Source organism: Lissotriton helveticus, chromosome 1_1, assembly GCF_964261635.1.
Source record: "Lissotriton helveticus chromosome 1_1, aLisHel1.1, whole genome shotgun sequence".
In the NCBI taxonomy this organism is placed as follows: domain Eukaryota; kingdom Metazoa; phylum Chordata; class Amphibia; order Caudata; family Salamandridae; genus Lissotriton; species Lissotriton helveticus.
In genome coordinates this window covers 1,436,366,188-1,436,388,099 of record NC_136057.1, presented here as the reverse complement: position 1 = coordinate 1,436,388,099, position 21,912 = coordinate 1,436,366,188, and the positions used below count along the sequence as shown (strand labels likewise).

At 53.7% G+C, this 21,912-nt stretch overlaps 1 protein-coding gene across 1 annotated transcript in view; it reads right to left on the bottom strand.

Moving 5' to 3' along the window:
• The window catches only part of LOC144773266 (regulator of G-protein signaling 5-like), a 142,050-nt gene that overhangs the window by 34,854 nt on the left and 85,284 nt on the right, over positions 1–21,912 (bottom strand). The window contains exons 4-5 of the mRNA XM_078658178.1: positions 19,744–19,854; positions 18,480–18,541 (exon numbers count right to left, since the gene is read on the bottom strand). Of these exons, the coding sequence (XP_078514304.1) occupies positions 18,480–18,541; positions 19,744–19,854 (173 nt within the window). The remainder of the gene's footprint in view (positions 1–18,479; positions 18,542–19,743; positions 19,855–21,912) is intronic.

Sequence of the window (21,912 nt, the reverse complement as noted above, 5' to 3'; positions counted from 1 at the left end):
GAGTGGTATTCGAAGCGGTGGTGGAGGTGGTGGTTGTGGACATGGTGGTGGAGGTGGTGATGGGTGTGGTGGTGGATGTGGTGGTGTTGGTGGTGGACATGGTGGTGGTGGTGGTGGACGTGGTGGATGCGGTGTGGTGGACGAGGTGGTGTTGGATGTGGTGGTGGTAGACGTGGTGGAGGTGAATGTGGTGGTGGTGGTGACTGTGGTGGTGGAGTGAGGGTGATAGATAGATAGATAGATAGATAGATAGATAGATAGATAGATAGATAGATAGATAGATAGAGTGAGGAGCGATAGATAGATAGAGTGAGGGCGATAGATAGATAGAGTGAAGGCGATAGATAGAGTGAGGGCGATAGATAGATAGAGTGAGGGCGATAGATAGATGGATAGATAGTTAGATAGATAGATAGATAGATAGATAGATAGATAGATAGATAGATAGAGTGAGGGTGATAGATAAATAGAGTGAGGGGGATAGAGTGAGGGCAATAGGTAGATAGAGTGAGGGCGACAGATAGATAGAATGACGGTGACAGATAGATAGAGTGAGGGTGATAGATAGATAGAGTGAGGGCAATAGATAGATAGATAGATAGATGAATAGATAGAGAGATAGATAGATAGATAGATAGATAGATAGATAGATAGAAAGATAGATAGAGTGAGGGGGATAGATAGATAGATAGATAGATAGATAGATAGATAGTGTAAGTATGAGGTGATAGATCGAGTGAGGGCGATAGATAGATACATTGATAGAGTGCAGTGTAATTATGTGGCCTGTAATTACGTGGCACTGAGTGGTATTTGGAGCGGTTGTGGAGGTGGTGGTTGTGGACGTGGTGATGGAGGTGGTGGTGGGTGTGGTGATGGATGTGGTGGTGATGGTGGTGGACATGGTGGTGGTGGTGGTGGATGTGGTGGACGCGGTGGTGGTGGACGTGGTGGTGGTGGACGAGGTGGTTGTGGACGTGGTGGTGCTGGACATGGTGGAGGTGGACGTGGTGGAGGTGGGTGTGGTGGTAGTGGTGACTGGTGGTGGTGGTGGACATGGTGGTGGTGGATGTGGTGGTGGTGGACGTGTTGGTGGTGGACGTGGTGGTGGTGGGCATGGTGGTTTAGGTGGATGTGGTGGTGGACATAGTGGTGGTGCTGCTGGACATGGTGGTTGTGGTGGACATGGTGGTGGTGGACATGGTGGTGGTGGACGTAGTGGTGGTGGATGTGGTGAAGGTGGACATGGTGGTGGTGGACGTGGTGTTGGTGGACGTGGTGGTGGTGGACATGGTGGTGGATGTGGTGGTGGTGGACATGGTGGTGGTGGATGTAGTGGTGGTGGACATGGTGGTGGTGGACGTGGTGGTGGTGGACGTGAAAGTGGACTTGGTGGTGGTGGATGTGGTGGTGGTGGTCGACGTGGTGGTGGATGTGGTGGTGGATGTGGTGGTGGACGTGGTGGTGGACGTGGTGGTGGACGTGGTGGTGGATGTGGATGTGGTGATGGGGGTGGGGGTGGGTGTGGTGGTGGATGTGGTGGTGTTGGTGGTGGACATGGTAGTGGTGGGCGTGGATGTGGTGGACGCGGTGGTGGTGGACGTGGTGGTGGTGGACGTGGTGGTGGTGGACGAGGTGGTTGTGGACATGGTGGTGGTGGACATGGTGGAGGTGGACGTGGTGGAGGTGGGTGTGGTGGTGGTGGTGACTGTGGTGGTGGACATGGTGGTGGTGGTGGTGGATGTGGTGGTGGTGGACGTGGGGGTGGTGGACATGGTGGTTTAGGCGGATGTGGTGGTGGACATAGTGGTGTTGGTGGTGGACATGGTGGTTGTGGTGGACGTGGTGGTGGTGGACATGGTGGTGGTGGACGTAGTGGTGGAGGATGTGGTGAAGGTGGACATGGTGGTGGTGGACGTGGTGTTGGTGGACGTGGTGGTGGTGGACGTGGTGGTGGATGTGGTGGTGGTGGACATGGTGGTGGTGGATGTGGTGGACGTGGTGGTGGTGGACATGGTGGTGGTGGACATGGTGGTGGTGGACGTGGTGGTGGTGGACGTGAAGGTGGACTTGGTGGTGGTGGATGTGGTGGTGGTGGTGGACGTGGTGGTGGACGTGGTGGTGGATGTGGTGGTGGATGTGGTGGTGGACGTGGTGGTGGATGTGGTGGTGGTGGATGTGGTGGTGGTGGAGGTAGACGTGGTGGTGGTGGAAGTGGTAGTGGCCACGTGGTGGACGTGATAGTGGCCGTGGTGGTGGTTGTGGACATGGTGGTGGTGGAGGTGGTGGTGGATGTGGTGGACATGGTGGTGGTGGACGTGGTGGTGGTGGGTATGGTGGTGGATATGGTGGTGGTGGACATGGTGTTGGTGGACGTAGTGGTGGTGGATGTACTGGTGGTGGATGTGGTGGTGATGGTTGTAGACATGGTGGTTGTGGATGTGATGGTGGTGGACATGGTGGTGGTGGTGGACATGGTGGTGGTGGACGTGGTGGTGGTGGATGTGGTGGTGTTGGTGGTAGACATGGTGGTGGTGGACATGGTGGTTGTGGACGTGGTGGTGGTGGTAGTGGTGGTGGACATGGTGGTGGACGTGGTGGTTGTGGACATGGTGGTGGTGGAGATGGTGGTAGTGGACATAGTGGTGGTGGACGTAGAGGTGGTGGATGTGGTGGTTGTGGTGGTGGTGGACGTGGTGGTGGTGGTGGTGGATGTGGTTGTGGATGTGGGTGTGGTGGTGGGTGTGGTGGTAGTAGACATGGTGGTGATGGACATGGTGGTGGTGGACGTGGTGGTGGTGGATGTGGTGGTGGTGGTGGTGGATGTGGTGGTGTTGGTGGATGTGGTGGTGTTGGACATGGTGGTGGTGGACATGGTGGTGGTGGACGTGGTGTTGGTTGTGGTGGTAGTGGTGGTGGACGTGTTGGTGGTGGACGTGGTGGTGGTGGGCATGGTGGTTTAGGTGGATGTGGTGGTGGACATAGTGGTGGTGCTGCTGGACATGGTGGTTGTGGTGGACATGGTGGTGGTGGACATGGTGGTGGTGGACGTAGTGGTGGTGGATGTGGTGAAGGTGGACATGGTGGTGGTGGACGTGGTGTTGGTGGACGTGGTGGTGGTGGACATGGTGGTGGATGTGGTGGTGGTGGACATGGTGGTGGTGGATGTAGTGGTGGTGGACATGGTGGTGGTGGACATGGTGGTGGTGGACGTGGTGGTGGTGGACGTGAAAGTGGACTTGGTGGTGGTGGATGTGGTGGTGGTGGTCGACGTGGTGGTGGATGTGGTGGTGGATGTGGTGGTGGACGTGGTGGTGGACGTGGTGGTGGACGTGGTGGTGGATGTGGATGTGGTGATGGGGGTGGGGGTGGGTGTGGTGGTGGATGTGGTGGTGTTGGTGGTGGACATGGTAGTGGTGGGCGTGGATGTGGTGGACGCGGTGGTGGTGGACGTGGTGGTGGTGGATGTGGTGGTGGTGGACAAGGTGGTTGTGGACATGGTGGTGGTGGACATGGTGGAGGTGGACGTGGTGGAGGTGGGTGTGGTGGTGGTGGTGACTGTGGTGGTGGACATGGTGGTGGTGGTGGTGGATGTGGTGGTGGTGGACGTAGGGGTGGTGGACATGGTGGTTTAGGCGGATGTGGTGGTGGACATAGTGGTGTTGGTGGTGGACATGGTGGTTGTGGTGGACGTGGTGGTGGTGGACATGGTGGTGGTGGACGTAGTGGTGGAGGATGTGGTGAAGGTGGACATGGTGGTGGTGGACGTGGTGTTGGTGGACGTGGTGGTGGTGGACGTGGTGGTGGATGTGGTGGTGGTGGACATGGTGGTGGTGGATGTGGTGGACGTGGTGGTGGTGGACATGGTGGTGGTGGACATGGTGGTGGTGGACGTGGTGGTGGTGGACGTGAAGGTGGACTTGGTGGTGGTGGATGTGGTGGTGGTGGTGGACGTGGTGGTGGACGTGGTGGTGGATGTGGTGGTGGATGTGGTGGTGGACGTGGTGGTGGATGTGGTGGTGGTGGATGTGGTGGTGGTGGAGGTAGACGTGGTGGTGGTGGAAGTGGTAGTGGCCACGTGGTGGACGTGATAGTGGCCGTGGTGGTGGTTGTGGACATGGTGGTGGTGGAGGTGGTGGTGGATGTGGTGGACATGGTGGTGGTGGACGTGGTGGTGGTGGGTATGGTGGTGGATATGGTGGTGGTGGACATGGTGTTGGTGGACATAGTGGTGGTGGATGTACTGGTGGTGGATGTGGTGGTGATGGTTGTAGACATGGTGGTTGTGGATGTGATGGTGGTGGACATGGTGGTGGTGGTGGACATGGTGGTGGTGGACGTGGTGGTGGTGGATGTGGTGGTGTTGGTGGTAGACATGGTGGTGGTGGACATGGTGGTTGTGGACGTGGTGGTGGTGGTAGTGGTGGTGGACATGGTGGTGGTGGTGGACGTGGTGGTTGTGGACATGGTGGTGGTGGAGATGGTGGTAGTGGACATAGTGGTGGTGGACGTAGAGGTGGTGGATGTGGTGGTTGTGGTGGTGGTGGACGTGGTGGTGGTGGTGGTGGATGTGGTTGTGGATGTGGGTGTGGTGGTGGGTGTGGTGGTAGTAGACATGGTGGTGATGGACATGGTGGTGGTGGACGTGGTGGTGGTGGATGTGGTGGTGGTGGTGGTGGATGTGGTGGTGTTGGTGGATGTGGTGGTGTTGGACATGGTGGTGGTGGACATGGTGGTGGTGGACGTGGTGTTGGTTGTGGTGGTAGTGGTGGTGGACGTGGTGGTGGTGGACGTGGTGGTGGTGGACATGGTGGTGGTTGTGGTGGTTGACGTGGTAGTGGTGGACGTGGTAGTGGTTGAAGTGGTAGTGGTGGACGTGGTAGTGGTGGATGTGGTGGTGGACGTGGTGTTTGTGGACATGGTGGTAATGGACGTGGTGGTGGTGGTGGACATGGTGGTGGTGGACATGCTGGACATGGTGGTGGTGGATGTGGTGGTGGTGATAGTGGTGGTGGTGGTGCTGGGTGTAGTGGTGGACTTGGTGGTGGTGGAGATGGTGGTGGCGGAGGCGGGTGTGGTGGTGGATGTGGGTGTGGTGGTGGACGTGGTGGACATGGTGGTGATGGACATAGTGGTGGTGGATGTAGTGGTGGTGGACATGGTGGTAGTGGACGTGGTGGTTGTGGACATGGTGGTGGTAGGCTTGGTGGTGGTGGTCGTGGTGTTGGTGGACGTGGTGGTGGTGGATGTGGTGGTAGATGAGGTGGTGTTGGTGGTGGACATGGTGGTCATGGTGGCGGTGGTGGTGGATGTGGTGGTGGTGGACGTGGTGGTAGACATGGTGGTGGTGGTGGACGTGGTGGCGGTGGACGTGGTGGTGGTGGATCTGGTAGTGGTGGACGTGGTGGTGGTGGATGTGGTGGTGGTGGATGTGGTGGTTGTTGACATGGTGGTTATGGATGTGGTGGTGGTGGAGGATGTGGTGGTGGTGAACATGGTGGTGGTGGACGTGGTGGACATGGTGGTAGTGGATGTGGTGGACGTAGTGGTGGTGGATGTGGTGGTGGTTGATGTTGTGTTGGTGGACGCGGTGGTGGTGGACGTGGTGGATGTGGTGGTTATGGACATGGTGGTGGTGGACATGGTGGTGGTGGACATGGTGGTGGTGGACATGGTGGTGGTGGACATGGTGGTGTTGGATGTGGTGGTAGTGGTGGACATGGCGGTGGTGGATGTGGTGGTGGTGGATGTGGTGGTTGTTGACATGGTGGTTATGGATGTGGTGGTGGTGGAGGATGTGGTGGTGGTGAACATGGTGGTGGTGGACGTGGTGGACATGGTGGTAGTGGATGTGGTGGACGTAGTGGTGGTGGATGTGGTGGTGGTTGATGTTGTGGTGGTGGATGCGGTGGTGGTGGACGTGGTGGATGTGGTGGTTATGGACATGGTGGTGGTGGACATGGTGGTGGTGGACATGGTGGTGGTGGACATGGTGGTGTTGGATGTGGTGGACATGGTGGTGGTGGACGTGTTGGTGGTGGATGTGGTGGTGGTGGATGTGATGGTGGTGGAGGATACGGTGGTGGTGGATGTGATGGTGGTGGACATGGTGGTGGTAGACAATGTAGTGGTGGATGTGGTGGACTTGGTGGTGGTGGATGTGGTGGACATGGTGGTGGTGGACGTGGTGGTGGTGGACGTGGTGGTGGTGGATGTGGTGGTGGCGGAAGTGGTGGTAGTGGATGTCACGGTAGTGGATGTGGTGGTAGTGGTGGTGGACGTGGTGGTGGTGGGTGTGGGGGTGAGGGTGTGGTGGTGGAGGTGGCTGTGGTGGTGGTTGTGGTGGATGTGGTGGTGCTGGACATGGTGGTAGTGGACGTAGTGGTGGTGGACATGGTGGTGGTGGATGTAGTGGTGGTGGAAGCGGTGGTGGATGTGGTGGAGGATGTGGTGGTGGATGTGGTGGTGGTGGTTGTGGTGGTGGTGCATGTGGTTGTGGGTGTGGTGGTGGACGTGGTGGTAGTGGACATGGTGGTGGTGGATGTGGTGGTGGTGGTGGTTGTGGTGGTGGATGTGGTGGTGGTGGATGTGGTGGTGGATGTGGTGGTGTTGGTGGATGTGGTGGTGTTGGTGGTGTATGTGGTTGTGGAGGTGGGTGTGGCGGTGGGTGTGGTGGTAGTGGACATGGTGGTGATGGACGTGGTGGTGGTGGACGTGGTGGTGGTGGATGTGGTGGTGGTGGATGTGGTGGTGTTGGTGGATGTTGTGGTGTTGGTGGTAGACATGGTGGTGGTGGACATGGTGGTGGTGGACGTGGTGTTGGTTGTTGTGGTAGTGGTGGTGGACATGGTGGTGGTGGTGGTGGACGTGGTGGTGGTGGACATGGTGGTGGTTGTGGTGGTGGACATGGTAGTGGTGGACGTGGTAGTGGTTGAAGTGGTAGTGGTGGACGTGGTAGTGGTGGATGTGGTGGTGGTGGATGTGGTGGTGATGGTGGAGGTGGGTGTGGTGGTGGACGTGGTGGTAGTGGACATGGTGGTGGTGGATGTGGTGGTGGTGGTGGATGTTGTGGTGGTGGTGGTGGTTGTGGTGGTGGATGTGGTGGTGGTGGATGTGGTGGTGGATGTGGTGGTGGTGGACGTGGTGGTGGTGGATGTGGTGCCAGGGGTGGTTGTGGACATGGTGGTGATGGACGTGGTGATGATGGATGTGGTGGTGATGGACATTGTTGGTGGTGGACATTGTTGGTGGTGGACATGGTGGTGTTGGAGATGGTGGTAGTGGAAGTGGTGGTGGATGTGGTGGACATGGTGGTGGTGGTGGACGTGGTGGAGGTGGATGTGGTGGTGGAGGATGTGGTGGTAGTGGTGGTGGATGTGGTGGTGGGTGTGGTGGTGGTGGACTTGGTGGTGCTGGACTTGGTGGTAGTGGACATGGTGGTAGTGGACATATTGGTGAAAGACATGGTGGTGGATGTATTGGTGGCGGATGTGGTGGTGGTAGACAGGGTGGTGGTGGATGTGGTGGTGGTGGTGGAGATGGGTGTGGTGGTGGTGATGGTAATGGGGGTGGTGGACGTGGTGGTGGTGGACGTAGGGGTGGTGGATGTAGTAATGGTGGATGTGGTGGATGTGGTGGTGGACGTGGTGGACATGGTGGTGGTGTATGTGGTGGTGGTGGATGTTGTGGTGGTGGTTGTGGTGGTGGACATGGTTGTGGTGGATGTGGTGGTGGTGGATGTGGTGGACATGGTAGCGGTGGTGGATGTTGTGGTGGTGGTTGTGGTGGTGGATGTGGTTGTGGTGGATGTGGTGATGGTGGATATGGTGATGGATGTGGTAGTGGTCATGGGTGTGGTGGTGGTGGATGTGGTGCCAGTGGTGGTTGTGGACATGGTGGTGATGGACGTGGTGGTGATGGACGTGGTGGTGATGGACATTGTTGGTGTTGGACATTGTTGGTGGTGGACATGGTGGTGGTGGACATGGTGGTGGATGTGGTGGACATGGTGGTGGTAGATGTGGTGGTGGTGGTGGATGCGGTGGTGGTGGATGTGGTGGTGGTAGTGGTGGTGGATGTGGTGGTAGTGGTGGGTGTGGTGGTGGTGGTGGACTTGGTGGTGCTGGACATGGTGGTAGTGGACATGGTGGTAGTTGACATAGTGATGGTGGACATGGTGGTGGTGGACGTAGTGGTGGTGGATGTGGTGGTGGTGGTGGTTGGTTGATGTGGTGGTGGTGTATGTGGTGATGGTTGATGTGGTGATGGTGGGTGGTGGATGTGGTGGTGGTGGAGGTGGGTGTGGTGGTGGACATAGTGGTGGTGGACGTGGTGGTGGTGGTGGATGTTGTGGTGGTGGATGTGGTGGATGTGGTGGTGATGGAAGTGGTGGTAGTGGAGATGGTGGTGGAGGTGGTGATTGTGGATGTGGTGGTGGTGGACGTGGTGGTGTTGGATGTGGTTGTGGTGGATGTGGTGGTTGGGGATGTGATGGTGGTGGATGTGGTGGTGGTGGTGGGTGGTGGACATGGTGGTGGTGGAGGTGGGTGTGGTGGTTGTGGTGGACGTGGTGGTGGTGGACGTAGTGGTGGTGGATGTAGTGGTGGTGGATGTGGTGAATGTGGTGGTGGTGGATGTGGTGATGGTGGTGGACGTGGTGGTGGTGGACATGGTGGTGGTGGATGTGGTGGTGGTGGGCGTGGTGGTGGTGGACGTGGTGGTGGTGGACTTAGTGGTGGTAGATGTCGTTGTGGTGGTGGATGTTGTGGTGGTGGTGGATGTTGTGGTGGTGGTGGTGGTGGTGGTGGTGGACGTGGTGGTGGTGGACGTGGTGGTGGTGGACGTGGTGGTGGTGGATGTGGTGGTGGCGGAAGTGGTGGTAGTGGATGTCACGGTAGTGGATGTGGTGGTAGTGGTGGTGGACGTGGTGGTGGTGGGTGTGGGGGTGAGGGTGTGGTGGTGGAGGTGGCTGTGGTGGTGGTTGTGGTGGATGTGGTGGTGCTGGACATGGTGGTAGTGGACGTAGTGGTGGTGGACATGGTGGTGGTGGATGTAGTGGTGGTGGAAGCGGTGGTGGATGTGGTGGAGGATGTGGTGGTGGATGTGGTGGTGGTGGTTGTGGTGGTGGTGCATGTGGTTGTGGGTGTGGTGGTGGACGTGGTGGTAGTGGACATGGTGGTGGTGGATGTGGTGGTGGTGGTGGTTGTGGTGGTGGATGTGGTGGTGGTGGATGTGGTGGTGGATGTGGTGGTGTTGGTGGATGTGGTGGTGTTGGTGGTGTATGTGGTTGTGGAGGTGGGTGTGGCGGTGGGTGTGGTGGTAGTGGACATGGTGGTGATGGACGTGGTGGTGGTGGACGTGGTGGTGGTGGATGTGGTGGTGGTGGATGTGGTGGTGTTGGTGGATGTTGTGGTGTTGGTGGTAGACATGGTGGTGGTGGACATGGTGGTGGTGGACGTGGTGTTGGTTGTTGTGGTAGTGGTGGTGGACATGGTGGTGGTGGTGGTGGACGTGGTGGTGGTGGACATGGTGGTGGTTGTGGTGGTGGACATGGTAGTGGTGGACGTGGTAGTGGTTGAAGTGGTAGTGGTGGACGTGGTAGTGGTGGATGTGGTGGTGGTGGATGTGGTGGTGATGGTGGAGGTGGGTGTGGTGGTGGACGTGGTGGTAGTGGACATGGTGGTGGTGGATGTGGTGGTGGTGGTGGATGTTGTGGTGGTGGTGGTGGTTGTGGTGGTGGATGTGGTGGTGGTGGATGTGGTGGTGGATGTGGTGGTGGTGGACGTGGTGGTGGTGGATGTGGTGCCAGGGGTGGTTGTGGACATGGTGGTGATGGACGTGGTGATGATGGATGTGGTGGTGATGGACATTGTTGGTGGTGGACATTGTTGGTGGTGGACATGGTGGTGTTGGAGATGGTGGTAGTGGAAGTGGTGGTGGATGTGGTGGACATGGTGGTGGTGGTGGACGTGGTGGAGGTGGATGTGGTGGTGGAGGATGTGGTGGTAGTGGTGGTGGATGTGGTGGTGGGTGTGGTGGTGGTGGACTTGGTGGTGCTGGACTTGGTGGTAGTGGACATGGTGGTAGTGGACATATTGGTGAAAGACATGGTGGTGGATGTATTGGTGGCGGATGTGGTGGTGGTAGACAGGGTGGTGGTGGATGTGGTGGTGGTGGATGTGGTGGTGGTGGTGGAGATGGGTGTGGTGGTGGTGATGGTAATGGGGGTGGTGGACGTGGTGGTGGTGGACGTAGGGGTGGTGGATGTAGTAATGGTGGATGTGGTGGATGTGGTGGTGGACGTGGTGGACATGGTGGTGGTGTATGTGGTGGTGGTGGATGTTGTGGTGGTGGTTGTGGTGGTGGACATGGTTGTGGTGGATGTGGTGGTGGTGGATGTGGTGGACATGGTAGCGGTGGTGGATGTTGTGGTGGTGGTTGTGGTGGTGGATGTGGTTGTGGTGGATGTGGTGATGGTGGATATGGTGATGGATGTGGTAGTGGTCATGGGTGTGGTGGTGGTGGATGTGGTGCCAGTGGTGGTTGTGGACATGGTGGTGATGGACGTGGTGGTGATGGACGTGGTGGTGATGGACATTGTTGGTGTTGGACATTGTTGGTGGTGGACATGGTGGTGGTGGACATGGTGGTGGATGTGGTGGACATGGTGGTGGTAGATGTGGTGGTGGTGGTGGATGCGGTGGTGGTGGATGTGGTGGTGGTAGTGGTGGTGGATGTGGTGGTAGTGGTGGGTGTGGTGGTGGTGGTGGACTTGGTGGTGCTGGACATGGTGGTAGTGGACATGGTGGTAGTTGACATAGTGATGGTGGACATGGTGGTGGTGGACGTAGTGGTGGTGGATGTGGTGGTGGTGGTGGTTGGTTGATGTGGTGGTGGTGTATGTGGTGATGGTTGATGTGGTGATGGTGGGTGGTGGATGTGGTGGTGGTGGAGGTGGGTGTGGTGGTGGACATAGTGGTGGTGGACGTGGTGGTGGTGGTGGATGTTGTGGTGGTGGATTATTATTATTATTATTATTATTATTATTTATTTTTATAAAGCGCGTAGTCACCCGGAGGTATCCCAGCGCTAAAAAATCCTAATTCTGCAGACCTGAGGATCAGGAGCTGAGAGCAAAAGAGAGGAGGGGTGAGAATTCAAACAGGGGGGGCATAAAAAAGCTAGGGAAAGAGATGCGTCTTTAACTGCTTCCTGAAGCGCAGATATTGAGGTTCAAGACGCAGGTCGCGAGGGAGTGAATTCCAAAGATGAGCAGCTTGTACCGAAAAGCGTCTTCCTCCTGATCGGGCTTTCCTGAATCTTGGAGTATTGATGAGGTTTTCTGCGGTAGACCGGAGGGATCTAGTGGTTATGTAAGGGGTGACAAAGTTGCTGAGAACTGGGGGGCCTTGGTTATGCAAAGTTTTGTAGACGAGGCACAAGGCCTTGAATTTGACTCGCTCCCTTATGGGGAGCCAGTGAAGAAGTTTGAGAGCAGGTTTAGCAGATGATCTGGTAGGGGTGTTTGTAACAATCCGGGCAGCGGTGTTCTGAATTCTCTGAAGTTTATTAAGGGTTGCTTCAGGAGCGCCCAAATAAATCACATTGCTGTAATCTAGTCTCGAAATTATGAGACCTTGGATTAGCAATTTTTGGGACTTGGGGGGGAGAAGGGGCAGGACTTTCCTCAGAGATTTTAAGAAACCAAAGCAGGTCCCTGCTACCTTCTTTGCTTGCGAAGTGAATGAGAGATCAGAATCAATCCATACACCCAGACTCTTTACCTCTTTTTTTGGATCGGGGGGAGGACCTAGACAGGCTGGCCAGATGTCCAGGGGGAGTGAGGTTCCTTTTGGACCAAGTATGAGGACCTCGGTTTTTGTCCCATTTAGCTTTAGGGCTGATCTATTCATCCATCGGTGGACCTGCGTAAGGCAGTTGAAGAGATCAGCTTTCTGTTGTTTAGGGTGGGACAAAGACACCACTAGTTGTGTGTCGTCAGCATAGCTGACGACGCTCACTCCGAATGGGGTGATAACCTCCTCCAATGTGGACATATAGATATTAAATAATGTGGGGCTCAGGGAAGAGCCCTGGGGCACACCACATTGGAGGGGCATTTCGGAGGAGCGGGCGTTCTTCTCCCAGATCTGATAGGTCCGTTGGGCCAGGAAGGATGAAAGCCAGGATAGGGCTGTACCTTCCACTCCAACTCTTGCCAATCTTTCGATGAGGAGTTGGTGGTCAACGGTGTCGAACGCCGCACTAAGGTCGAGGAGGATCACTGCCACTGATCCTCCCCCATCCAGTAGTGCTCTGGCCTCCTCTACCGCTGCCAGGAGGGCGATGTCGGTGCCCTGCCCTGGTCGGAAGCCGGTCTGGGAACTTTTTAGTTTGTTATTGGCCTCCAGAAACTGCGAGAGTTTCCTATTGACTAATTTTTCCGCGATCTTGCTGACTCCTGGGAGTAGGGAAATGGGCCTGTAGTTCGCCAGATTCTCAGGGTCGAGAGAAGGTTTCTTCAGTAGGGCTTTTACGACAGCCGTCTTCCAACTCAGGGGTACAACTCCTTGTTGGAGTGAGGTATTGATCAGCTGAGTGAGGGAGGGGATGATTGTAGGGGCTACCTCCTTGAGGATCCGAAAAGGAGCAGGGTCCATAGGGGAGCCGCTCTTCATGGAATTGAAGGTATTTCTCACTTCATCTATAGTGACCTGTCCCCACGTGGAAAGACAAGTGGGAGATGCCGTGTGTGACGAAACGGTTTCTTCCCCCGGACTCGAGGGAGGAATTGAATCCAAAATTAGTCGGATTTTGTCATGGAAGAAATTAGCCAGTTGTTGGCATTTCTCTTGGTCGGCTTTAGGGTCGGAGGGGGGTCCCTGTCCAAGTTCCGGAGGTTTTAAAAGCTCTTTAAGGATGACGTATGCTTCCTTACTGGAGCATCCCGCTTTCTCAATTCTCTCCTGAAAGAACATGCTTTTGGTTTTACGAATAGCGGTTTTATAAGTTAGAAGAGAAATAGAGTAGATGTTTTTTTTGGTTTCTGATTTGTCCCGTCTCCAAGAGCGTTCGGTTTTCTTACACTCTTGGCGCAGAGCTTTAAGCTCTGGAGTATACCATAAAGCGGGGGATAATCTTTTGGACTGTTTAAGGGTGATGGTTTTCGGAAGCATCGTGTCTAGGGATGAGGTGATCCAATCACTGAATTGTTTGTCCGCCATAGTGGGGTCAGAGGAGAGCTCGGGAATGGAGTCTGCAAGAGAGGCAGCCCATTTCTCAGGTGACAGTTTGCGCCATTGTCGGTCGAAAACCTGGGTTTTAGAGGTTGGGAGGATCGGTGTGGAGATTTCCCAGGAGATAGGGACCAGAAAATGGTCCGTCCATGGGAGGGTCACAAGTGATTTGGTGGTAATCGTTGCTATATTGGTGAGGATAGGGTCCAATAGGTGGCCCTTCTCATGGGTAGGCTCGTTGTTTACTAGATGGATCTTTAAAGATGTTAGATCATGTCGAAGGTCCGAGGCTACTCGATCCGTGGGGTCCAGAAAGTGGAGGTTTAAGTCACCTAGCATCAGGAAGTTGGAGGTGGACGAGGCTAGTTGTGATACAGATTCGATAGTGGAATTGATAAAATTGCCTGGGGCACCTGGGGGGCGATAGATCAGTAGCCCTGTCAGGGAATGGGCTGAGGAGATTTGGATGGAGAATTGACAACTCTCGCAGTCCTTGATATAGGCGTTGGACGTCCTACAGGTGAATTGTTCCCTGTGAATTATGGCTATGGTGGATGTGGTGGTGATGGAAGTGGTGGTAGTGGAGATGGTGGTGGAGGTGGTGATTGTGGATGTGGTGGTGGTGGACGTGGTGGTGTTGGATGTGGTTGTGGTGGATGTGGTGGTTGGGGATGTGATGGTGGTGGATGTGGTGGTGGTGGTGGGTGGTGGACATGGTGGTGGTGGAGGTGGGTGTGGTGGTTGTGGTGGACGTGGTGGTGGTGGACGTAGTGGTGGTGGATGTAGTGGTGGTGGATGTGGTGAATGTGGTGGTGGTGGATGTGGTGATGGTGGTGGACGTGGTGGTGGTGGACATGGTGGTGGTGGATGTGGTGGTGGTGGGCGTGGTGGTGGTGGACGTGGTGGTGGTGGACTTAGTGGTGGTAGATGTCGTTGTGGTGGTGGATGTTGTGGTGGTGGTGGATGTTGTGGTGGTGGTGGTGGTGGTGAATGTGGTAGTTGTGGACATGGTGGTGATGGACGTGGTGGTGGTGGATGTGGTGGACATGGTGGTGCTGGACGTGGTGGACATGGCGGTGTTGGACATGGTGGTGGTGGATGTGGTGGTGGTAGTGGTGGTGGATGTGGTGGTGGTGGTGGATGTGGTGGAGGTGGGTGTGGTGGTGGTTGTGATGTGGTGGTGGTGGACGTGGTGGTGGTGGACATGGTGGTGGTGGTGGACGTAGTGGTGGTGGATGTAGTGGTGGTAGATGTGGTGGAGGTGGTGATTGTGGACGTGGTGGTGGTGGAGGTGGTGGTGGTGGATGTGGTGGTGGTGGATGTGGTGGTGGTGGATGTGGTGGTGGTGGATGTGGTGGTGGATGTTGTGGTGGTGGTGGGTGTGGTTATGGACATGGTGGTGGTGGATGTAGTGGTGGTGGATGTGGTGGTGGATGTGGTGGTGGTGGGTGTGGTGGTGGTGGTGGACGTGATGGTGGTGGACATGGTGGTGGACGTGGTGGATGTGGTGGTTGTGGACATGGTGGTGATGGACGTGGTGGTGGTGGATGTGGTGGACGTAGTGGTGTTGGACGTGGGGGACATGGTGGTGGTGGACGTGGTGGTGGTGGTGGATGTGGTGGTGGATGTGGTGGTGGTGGTAGTGGTGGTGGACATGGTGGTGGAGGAGGTGGTGATTGTGGATGTGGTGGACGTGGTGGTGGATATGGTGGGGGATGTGGTGGAGGTGGGTGTGGTGGTGGTGGAGATGGTGGTGGTGGACGTGGTGGCGGTGGACGTGGTGGTGGTGGATGTAGTGGTGGTGGACGTGGTGGTGTTGGGTGTGGTGGTGGTGGTGGATGTTGTGGTGGTGGTGGAGGTTGAGGTGGGTGTGGTGGTGGTGTTGGTGGACATGGTGGTTGTGGACATGGTGGTGATGGACGTGGTGGTGGGGACATGGTGGTGGTGGACATGGTGGTGGATGTGGTGGTGGTGGTCATGGTGGTGGGGGACATAGTGGTGTTGGCTGTGGTAGACGTAGTGGTGGACGTGGTGGTGGATGTGGTGGTGGATGTGGCGGTGGTGGTAGTGGTGGTGGACATGGTGGTGGTGGACGTGGTGATTGTGGACGTGGTGTTGGTGGACGTTGTGGTGGTGGACGTGGTGGTGGATGTGGTGGTGGTGAATGTGGTGGAGGTGGGTGTGGTGGAGGTGGGTGTGGTGGTGGTGGACGTGGTGGTGGTGGACGTGGTGGTGGTGGATGTAGTGGTGGTGGATGTGGTGAGTGTGGTGGTGGTGGAGGTGGTGGTGGAGGTGGTGATTGTGGAGGTGGTGGTGGTGGACGTGGTGGTGGTGGACATGGTGGTGGATGTGGTGGTGGTGGTAGTGGTGGTGGACATGGTGGTGGTGTGTGGTGGACGTGGTGGTGGTGGAGGTGGGTGTGGTGGTAAACCTGCAGGAGTCTGCCAGCAGGCTGTGCAAAATTCAGCAGCGCCTCTAGGCGTTTGTTGCAATGCACGGACTTCACACAGAAATTGGCATCACGTAATAGTACACAATAAAACATTTCTTAGAACATAATAAATAAGGAGCTTAAAAGAGCGCTTTCGGCATCTCTGGCAAGTGTGAATGAACAGCACCATAAACCTCTAAGAAACGAGACCAGAATGCGTAGGAATGCATAAAGTGTAGTTTCTGTAAGACTTAATGAAAGTGACCCTAATCGGGACATTACTAAAACTTTCATGTCTATTTTACAACATCTAGATAGCAAAAGACTGGGATCCAATGATGACAGCGGAGGTGACACCAAAGTAGCAGGAAGCGACAATATAATTTATGGGCGCATTACCTCGGCTGTTTAATCGAGTGTGATCTTGGGCATGACAACCTTCAGCGAGCAAAGCCAGAAATGGCGGGGGTGGGGCAGCGGATTCCTTTGAAGTCTGATGCTGGCTGCAAGCAAACCAGCATGAGTGCTTCACAGGACCTCTGCAACTCCCTCGCCTCCTACTTCCACAACAAGATCGCAGACATACACAACAGCTTCACCACACAGCCAACGCACCCCACGACCGTACCTGCACCCCCCACCACCACCCTCCACGCCTGGACCCCGATCAACACCGAAGAAACCCGACGCACGATGAACTCCATCCACTCCGGATCTCCAACCGACCCCTGCCCGCACCACGTCTTCAACAAGGCCGACGCCGTCATCGCACCCCACCTGCGGGACATCATCAACACCTCCTTCGACACTGCTACCTTCCCAGAGAGCTGGAAGCACGCCGAACTCAGCGCTCTACTGAAGAAACCATCAGCGGACCCCACCGAACTCAAAAACTACCGCCCCATCTCGCTCCTCCCGTTTCCGGCCAAAGTCATTGAGAAGACCGTCCACAAGCAGCTGGCCGCCTTCCTAGAGACGAATGGATCCCTCGACCGCTCGCAGTCTGGCTTCCGGGCCAACCACAGCACCGAGACCGCCCTCATCGCAGCCACTGATGACATCCGAGCCCTGCTCGACAACGGGGAAACAGCGGCCCCCATCCTCTTGGACCTCTCCGCGGCTTTCGACACGGTCTGCCACCGCACCCTAGTGCAGCGCCTCTGCAACGTCGGAATCCAAGAGAAGGCACTTGAATGGATCATCTCCTTCCTCGCCGGAAGGACACAGAGAGTCCGCCTCCCCCCGTTCAGATCAGCAGCCACCGAAGTCATCTGCGGCGTTCCTCAAGGCTCCTCGCTCAGCCCCACCCTCTTCAATGTCTACATGAGCCCCCTTGCGGCCATCGCACGCCAACACAACCTCAACATCATCTCTTACGCCGACGACACCCAGCTGATCCTCTCCCTCACCAACGACCCCGCCACCACCAGAGCCAACCTACACGAAGGGATGACAGACGTAGCCAAGTGGATGATGAACAGCCGCCTGAAGCTGAACTCGGACAAGACGGAGGTCCTCATCCTGGGCTCCTCGCCCTCCGCCTGGGATGACTCCAGGTGGCCCCCTGCCCTGGGCAGCGCACCCAAACCAACAGACCACGCACGCAACCTGGGCTTCATCCTGGACCGCTCCCTCTCCATGACCAGATAAGTCAACGCCGTCTCCTCGTCGTGCTTCAACATCCTGCGCATGCTACGTAAGATCTTCCGGTGGATCCCCACCGAGACCAGGAAGACGGTTACCCAGGCCCTCGTCACCAGTCGACTGGACTACGGAAACTCCCTCTATGCCGGAACCACTGCCAAACTCCAGAAGAGACTCCAGCGGATCCAGAACGCCTCAGCAAGACTCATCCTCGACATCCCCCGACACAGCCACATCTCCGGACACCTGAGAGACCTGCACTGGCTCCCGGTCAACAAGAGAATCACCTTCCGTCTCCTCACCCACGCACACAAAGCCCTGCACAACCAAGGCCCAGGATACCTCAACAGCCGCCTCAACTTCTACACTCCCACACGCCAGCTTCGATCGACCAGCCACGCCTTCGCCGCCGTCCCCCGCATCCGAAGAGCCACCCCAGGAGGAAGGTCCTTCTCCTACCTGGCCGCCAAGACTTGGAACTCCCTCCCGACCCGCCTCCACCTGACCCAAGACCACCTCGCCTTCAGGAAGCAGCTCAAGACCTGGCTGTTCGAGCAGTAGCGGACCCCCCTCCCCAAGCGCCTTGAGACCCTCCGGGTGAGTAGTGCGCTATTTAAATGCTTTGATTGATTGATTGATTGAGGCAAATGGTGTGCGATGTGCACGCGCTCGCACACATGCACTGTAGGTAATCCGTCTTTGGGTGCATTTTTGAGAGCCGTTACTTAAGTCTCGCTGAGAACGCATGCACGTTCACTCAGCGAGACCTTAAAATCTGTGGAGTAATCCAAAAGTCCACAGTAAAATAAAGTATTTGTCCTTTGGATGCTCAATCTAAAACTGCTCAAAAGAGGACAGATACTTTGACTTTTAATGATCCTGGTCGTGGAATAGGCCAAACATGGACAACTGTGTCAAGCCCAGCCAACTCACTTTCAACAAAACATCTTACACATCTTTATTGAATTCCACTTGACCTTTCAATCAACCAGAAGGTAGCCTGAGGATGTAGAATTTAGGGCTGCACCAAATAAGTTCATTCATTCACTCACTATACAAGTACTTGTACTTTCTGTGAAAGGTGAAGCATAAGGAGGACCAGGTGAGAGCCTGGAAGTCCAGACTGGAACATGGGAATCTGACATGAGAGGAAGAAGAGAACCACTTACAGCTGGAGGAGAGCAGAGTTTCAAGAGACCGGCTCCAGCTCATCACCTCCTCCAATGAGGGCCTGCGTATGATAAAGAAGAAAGATATCCGTCAATAGCATTTCATGAATCTATAGCACAGGATCTTCCTCTGAGTTTATTTCCACCTACTAACCTCCCCTGTAGTATAAACACTCCACAGCCACTTACCTTAGTGGGTGAAAGAGGCACCAATTGAGTTCAGTGGGTAAAAGAGGTACTGGCTCTCCATGCCAGAAAGTGCTGTGACGCACCCTTGGTAGTTGTATTTTATTTTATTTTATTTTAATTTATTCAAGGGTCAGCCCTTGAAGGAAGTCCATGGATGGGATCAAAGTGACGGGATTGGGCAAAGTAGCAAGACCACTGATATGCCACAATGGCTGTGATTAAAAGGTGGAGCCATTTTTTTTATTGTACAGAAAGTGCACAGTGGGGTAAGGATGTATGAGACCAGCTACATTTTAAAATTAATTTGAGAACGATCATGGAAGGTGCAACCACATAACAGTCGTGAATATGTTTTTTTAGGGTTAATTACTGTAAAGAAAGCGCTGCAATCATTCCCTGGAAAGTGAGGGGATTGTCCATTTTAAAGTAAGACTGCTAAAGGTAGATCTCTGTTTGTTGGATTGGCTTTACACCTCATCCAGCCCAGAAACCCAAGACAAATGTATGACGTTACAACGAATTCCGTTGCAACGGAATTCGTTTACCACGCATAACATTTACCTCGATTGCTTGCGTGGTGACGTCATACGTCGTTAAGAGAAAGCGGAAGTTTATTTTCCTTTTTCTCTTAAACGACGCTGATTAAATACATAACCTGACGTGACTTCAGGTGAGTTTTTTTGGGGGGGAGACCCCCCAAGCCCCCCTTTTTTTACTTCTTACCTTTACCACATATACCTTTACTACAAACCTCGTAGTAAAGGTATGCGTGGTAAAGGCTTTCGTGGTAACCACGCATGCGTTGTACTGCATGCGTGGTTAACGATTTCGTGGAAACGGCTTCGTTGTAATGGCCGTTTCCCACCCAAGACGCCTTGTATTTCTATAGACAGATACTGCACTTGATGTATGATGCATGAGGGTGTGCTGTTAGCACACTGATGCCACAGACACATGGGCGCTCGCGTGATTATGTTGTCATGATCCCCAGTTCATCTCCATCAACCCACCCACATAAAATGGCCCATGACTTTAGCCTCCACCGGAACCGGTAATCTCTGTATTGCACTCTCACCTTGTGGCCTTGTTGAGTCTCTCGGTTTCCTCCACAGTAGATTCATTCTGCTCAGACACAGTATCCTGTCTTTGAAGCAAGAAACTCAGCCGTGAATTCATCTGTCTTGCTCTGAGAGAACATAAACAGAGTGAAAGGCGCATTGTGAAAGTAGTTTTAAATAGGAGAATTCAGTGACAACCCTTTTGAAGAAAGTACATTTGTGAAACCTCCTTTGAAGAAACATACATTGGGAATTAAATTTAAGGAATCACAGATTCAAACCGACATTATGGAGAAAAATTGGAAAACAAGCTTGAAATGTAAAAATGTGCCACCACTTTGAAAAAAGTAACTCTTTAAACCCCTTTAAAGAAGGAGATCTTGGAAACCCCTTTGAAGGAGAATAAATTGTGAAGACTCTGCAAGAAGCTGAATTAGTAAATCCCTTTCAAGGAGGAAAACGTGCATCTCGTTAATATAGAGGATACCCATTTGAAAATGGGAAACCCAATTAAGAGAGACTGCAAAACCTCTAAAACAAGGGGTAATTGGGAATGTAAAACATATACATTGAGGGAGAATTTGGAAGAGATAAATTGTGAGTCTCTATTAAAGAAAAAAAATAGTGGCACTCATTTTATGGAGATAATTCATACAACTCTTTTAACAAAGAAGAACTGCAAATCCAGTTTGATACGAGTGCATTGTTAAACGTATTTGAAGACATGATATTGGATTTATAGAAAGGCATGATAAAATAAAGTTTAAAACAAATAGACCGGAAGTGGTTTGTATTTGTTTGCCTGACTGGTTTGCACATAGATTCAGGATTTTGTGGTCTATTTGTCACATGATTTTCTGCAGAACGTATAAGGCTCATTTGAGGAAGGCAGAAATGGCATGGTTGAAGGGATCACAATACAAACCTCAACCATTAGTGGATGAAGTGCAGAAAATTTATGAAGTGCTATATTTAAAGCTAAATATGACAAATTACCGATCAGAACTAGAGAAGTACGAATATCTGTAAAGAACTCCTTGGGTTGTTGAAAGAGCTCAATGACCCGTTTACTAAAGATACCATTACTAAACAACAGAAGACCTGGTGGGAGATGGTACGTAATCAGTTTTGGCCTGGGTTGTTAGGCAGTTTGGCATTCTGACACTGCCAGATGAGCCCGCTTGAAAGGACCTGTGTGTGGAACTGTTTTTTGAACCCGTCACAGCCCACAGGACTAAAAAAAAAGAAAAAATGTCCACACACTGGCCCTTTCATGCTGGCCCATTTTACAGTGGCAGAGTGCCAGACTGCCCAGCAGGCAATTTCAACATGGTACAAAATTACTTTAATTCCAAAGTCTAATAATCCATATGGGAAATAATCCAACTTTAGTTAAAATGTAACTTCTCAGAGGAGATGATGGCTCCTAAATAAACTACTAACCCCACACCGTGCCTCGGGACTGCTCCCTCCCAATGTTTATCAAGGATTCTCACAAATGCACAGTTCTCTTTATTTGGGCCTTACCAACTGCTAATTTACGTCTTCTTACAGTACCGAAAGAAACATGAGCCGCCTCTCTTCTAAAAAAAACACGTGCCTCGACAGTTCAGGTACAAAAAAATATTGATCTAACCTGTAAATTCCTTTTTAGATTTGCTTAAAGTACTACCAAAGCATTTCCACTATTACACATTGACATGCATTTTGATTGCACTGCCATCTTGTATTTCGGTCTAGTACGGTACGGGACACAGCAGTTGGTGGTAGCCAAGCGCTTTATAAATGCTATGGTATGGTATGGTACATTGCACCCTTAGCCTGGCTTCTCGAGTAAGCGTAGTTTCTTTTTGAAGTTGGCATAGACAAGGAAGAAACTGCAGATTTAGTAAAGTCAGCTTGCTACCGTACCCTGGTGTATTCCTGTCAAAAGGTCTTCTTGTATTATTCCCATGAGAAGAGCTGGGCATCTGCACATTTGCGGCTATCTTAAGTTTCATATCAAACCACATGTCCTACCCTCTGCTTGTAAAATAAGGTCAGAAATTAAGTGAATGTAGCATTGTAGCTCCAGTGGCTCTGACGGCGATGCACTGGTTCATTAAAATTGCAAATTCACAATTAGAGCATTTTTCCTGCCTGTTATATTTTTCTGTTTAACATTTATTAGGCTTCAGCGGGCTTCT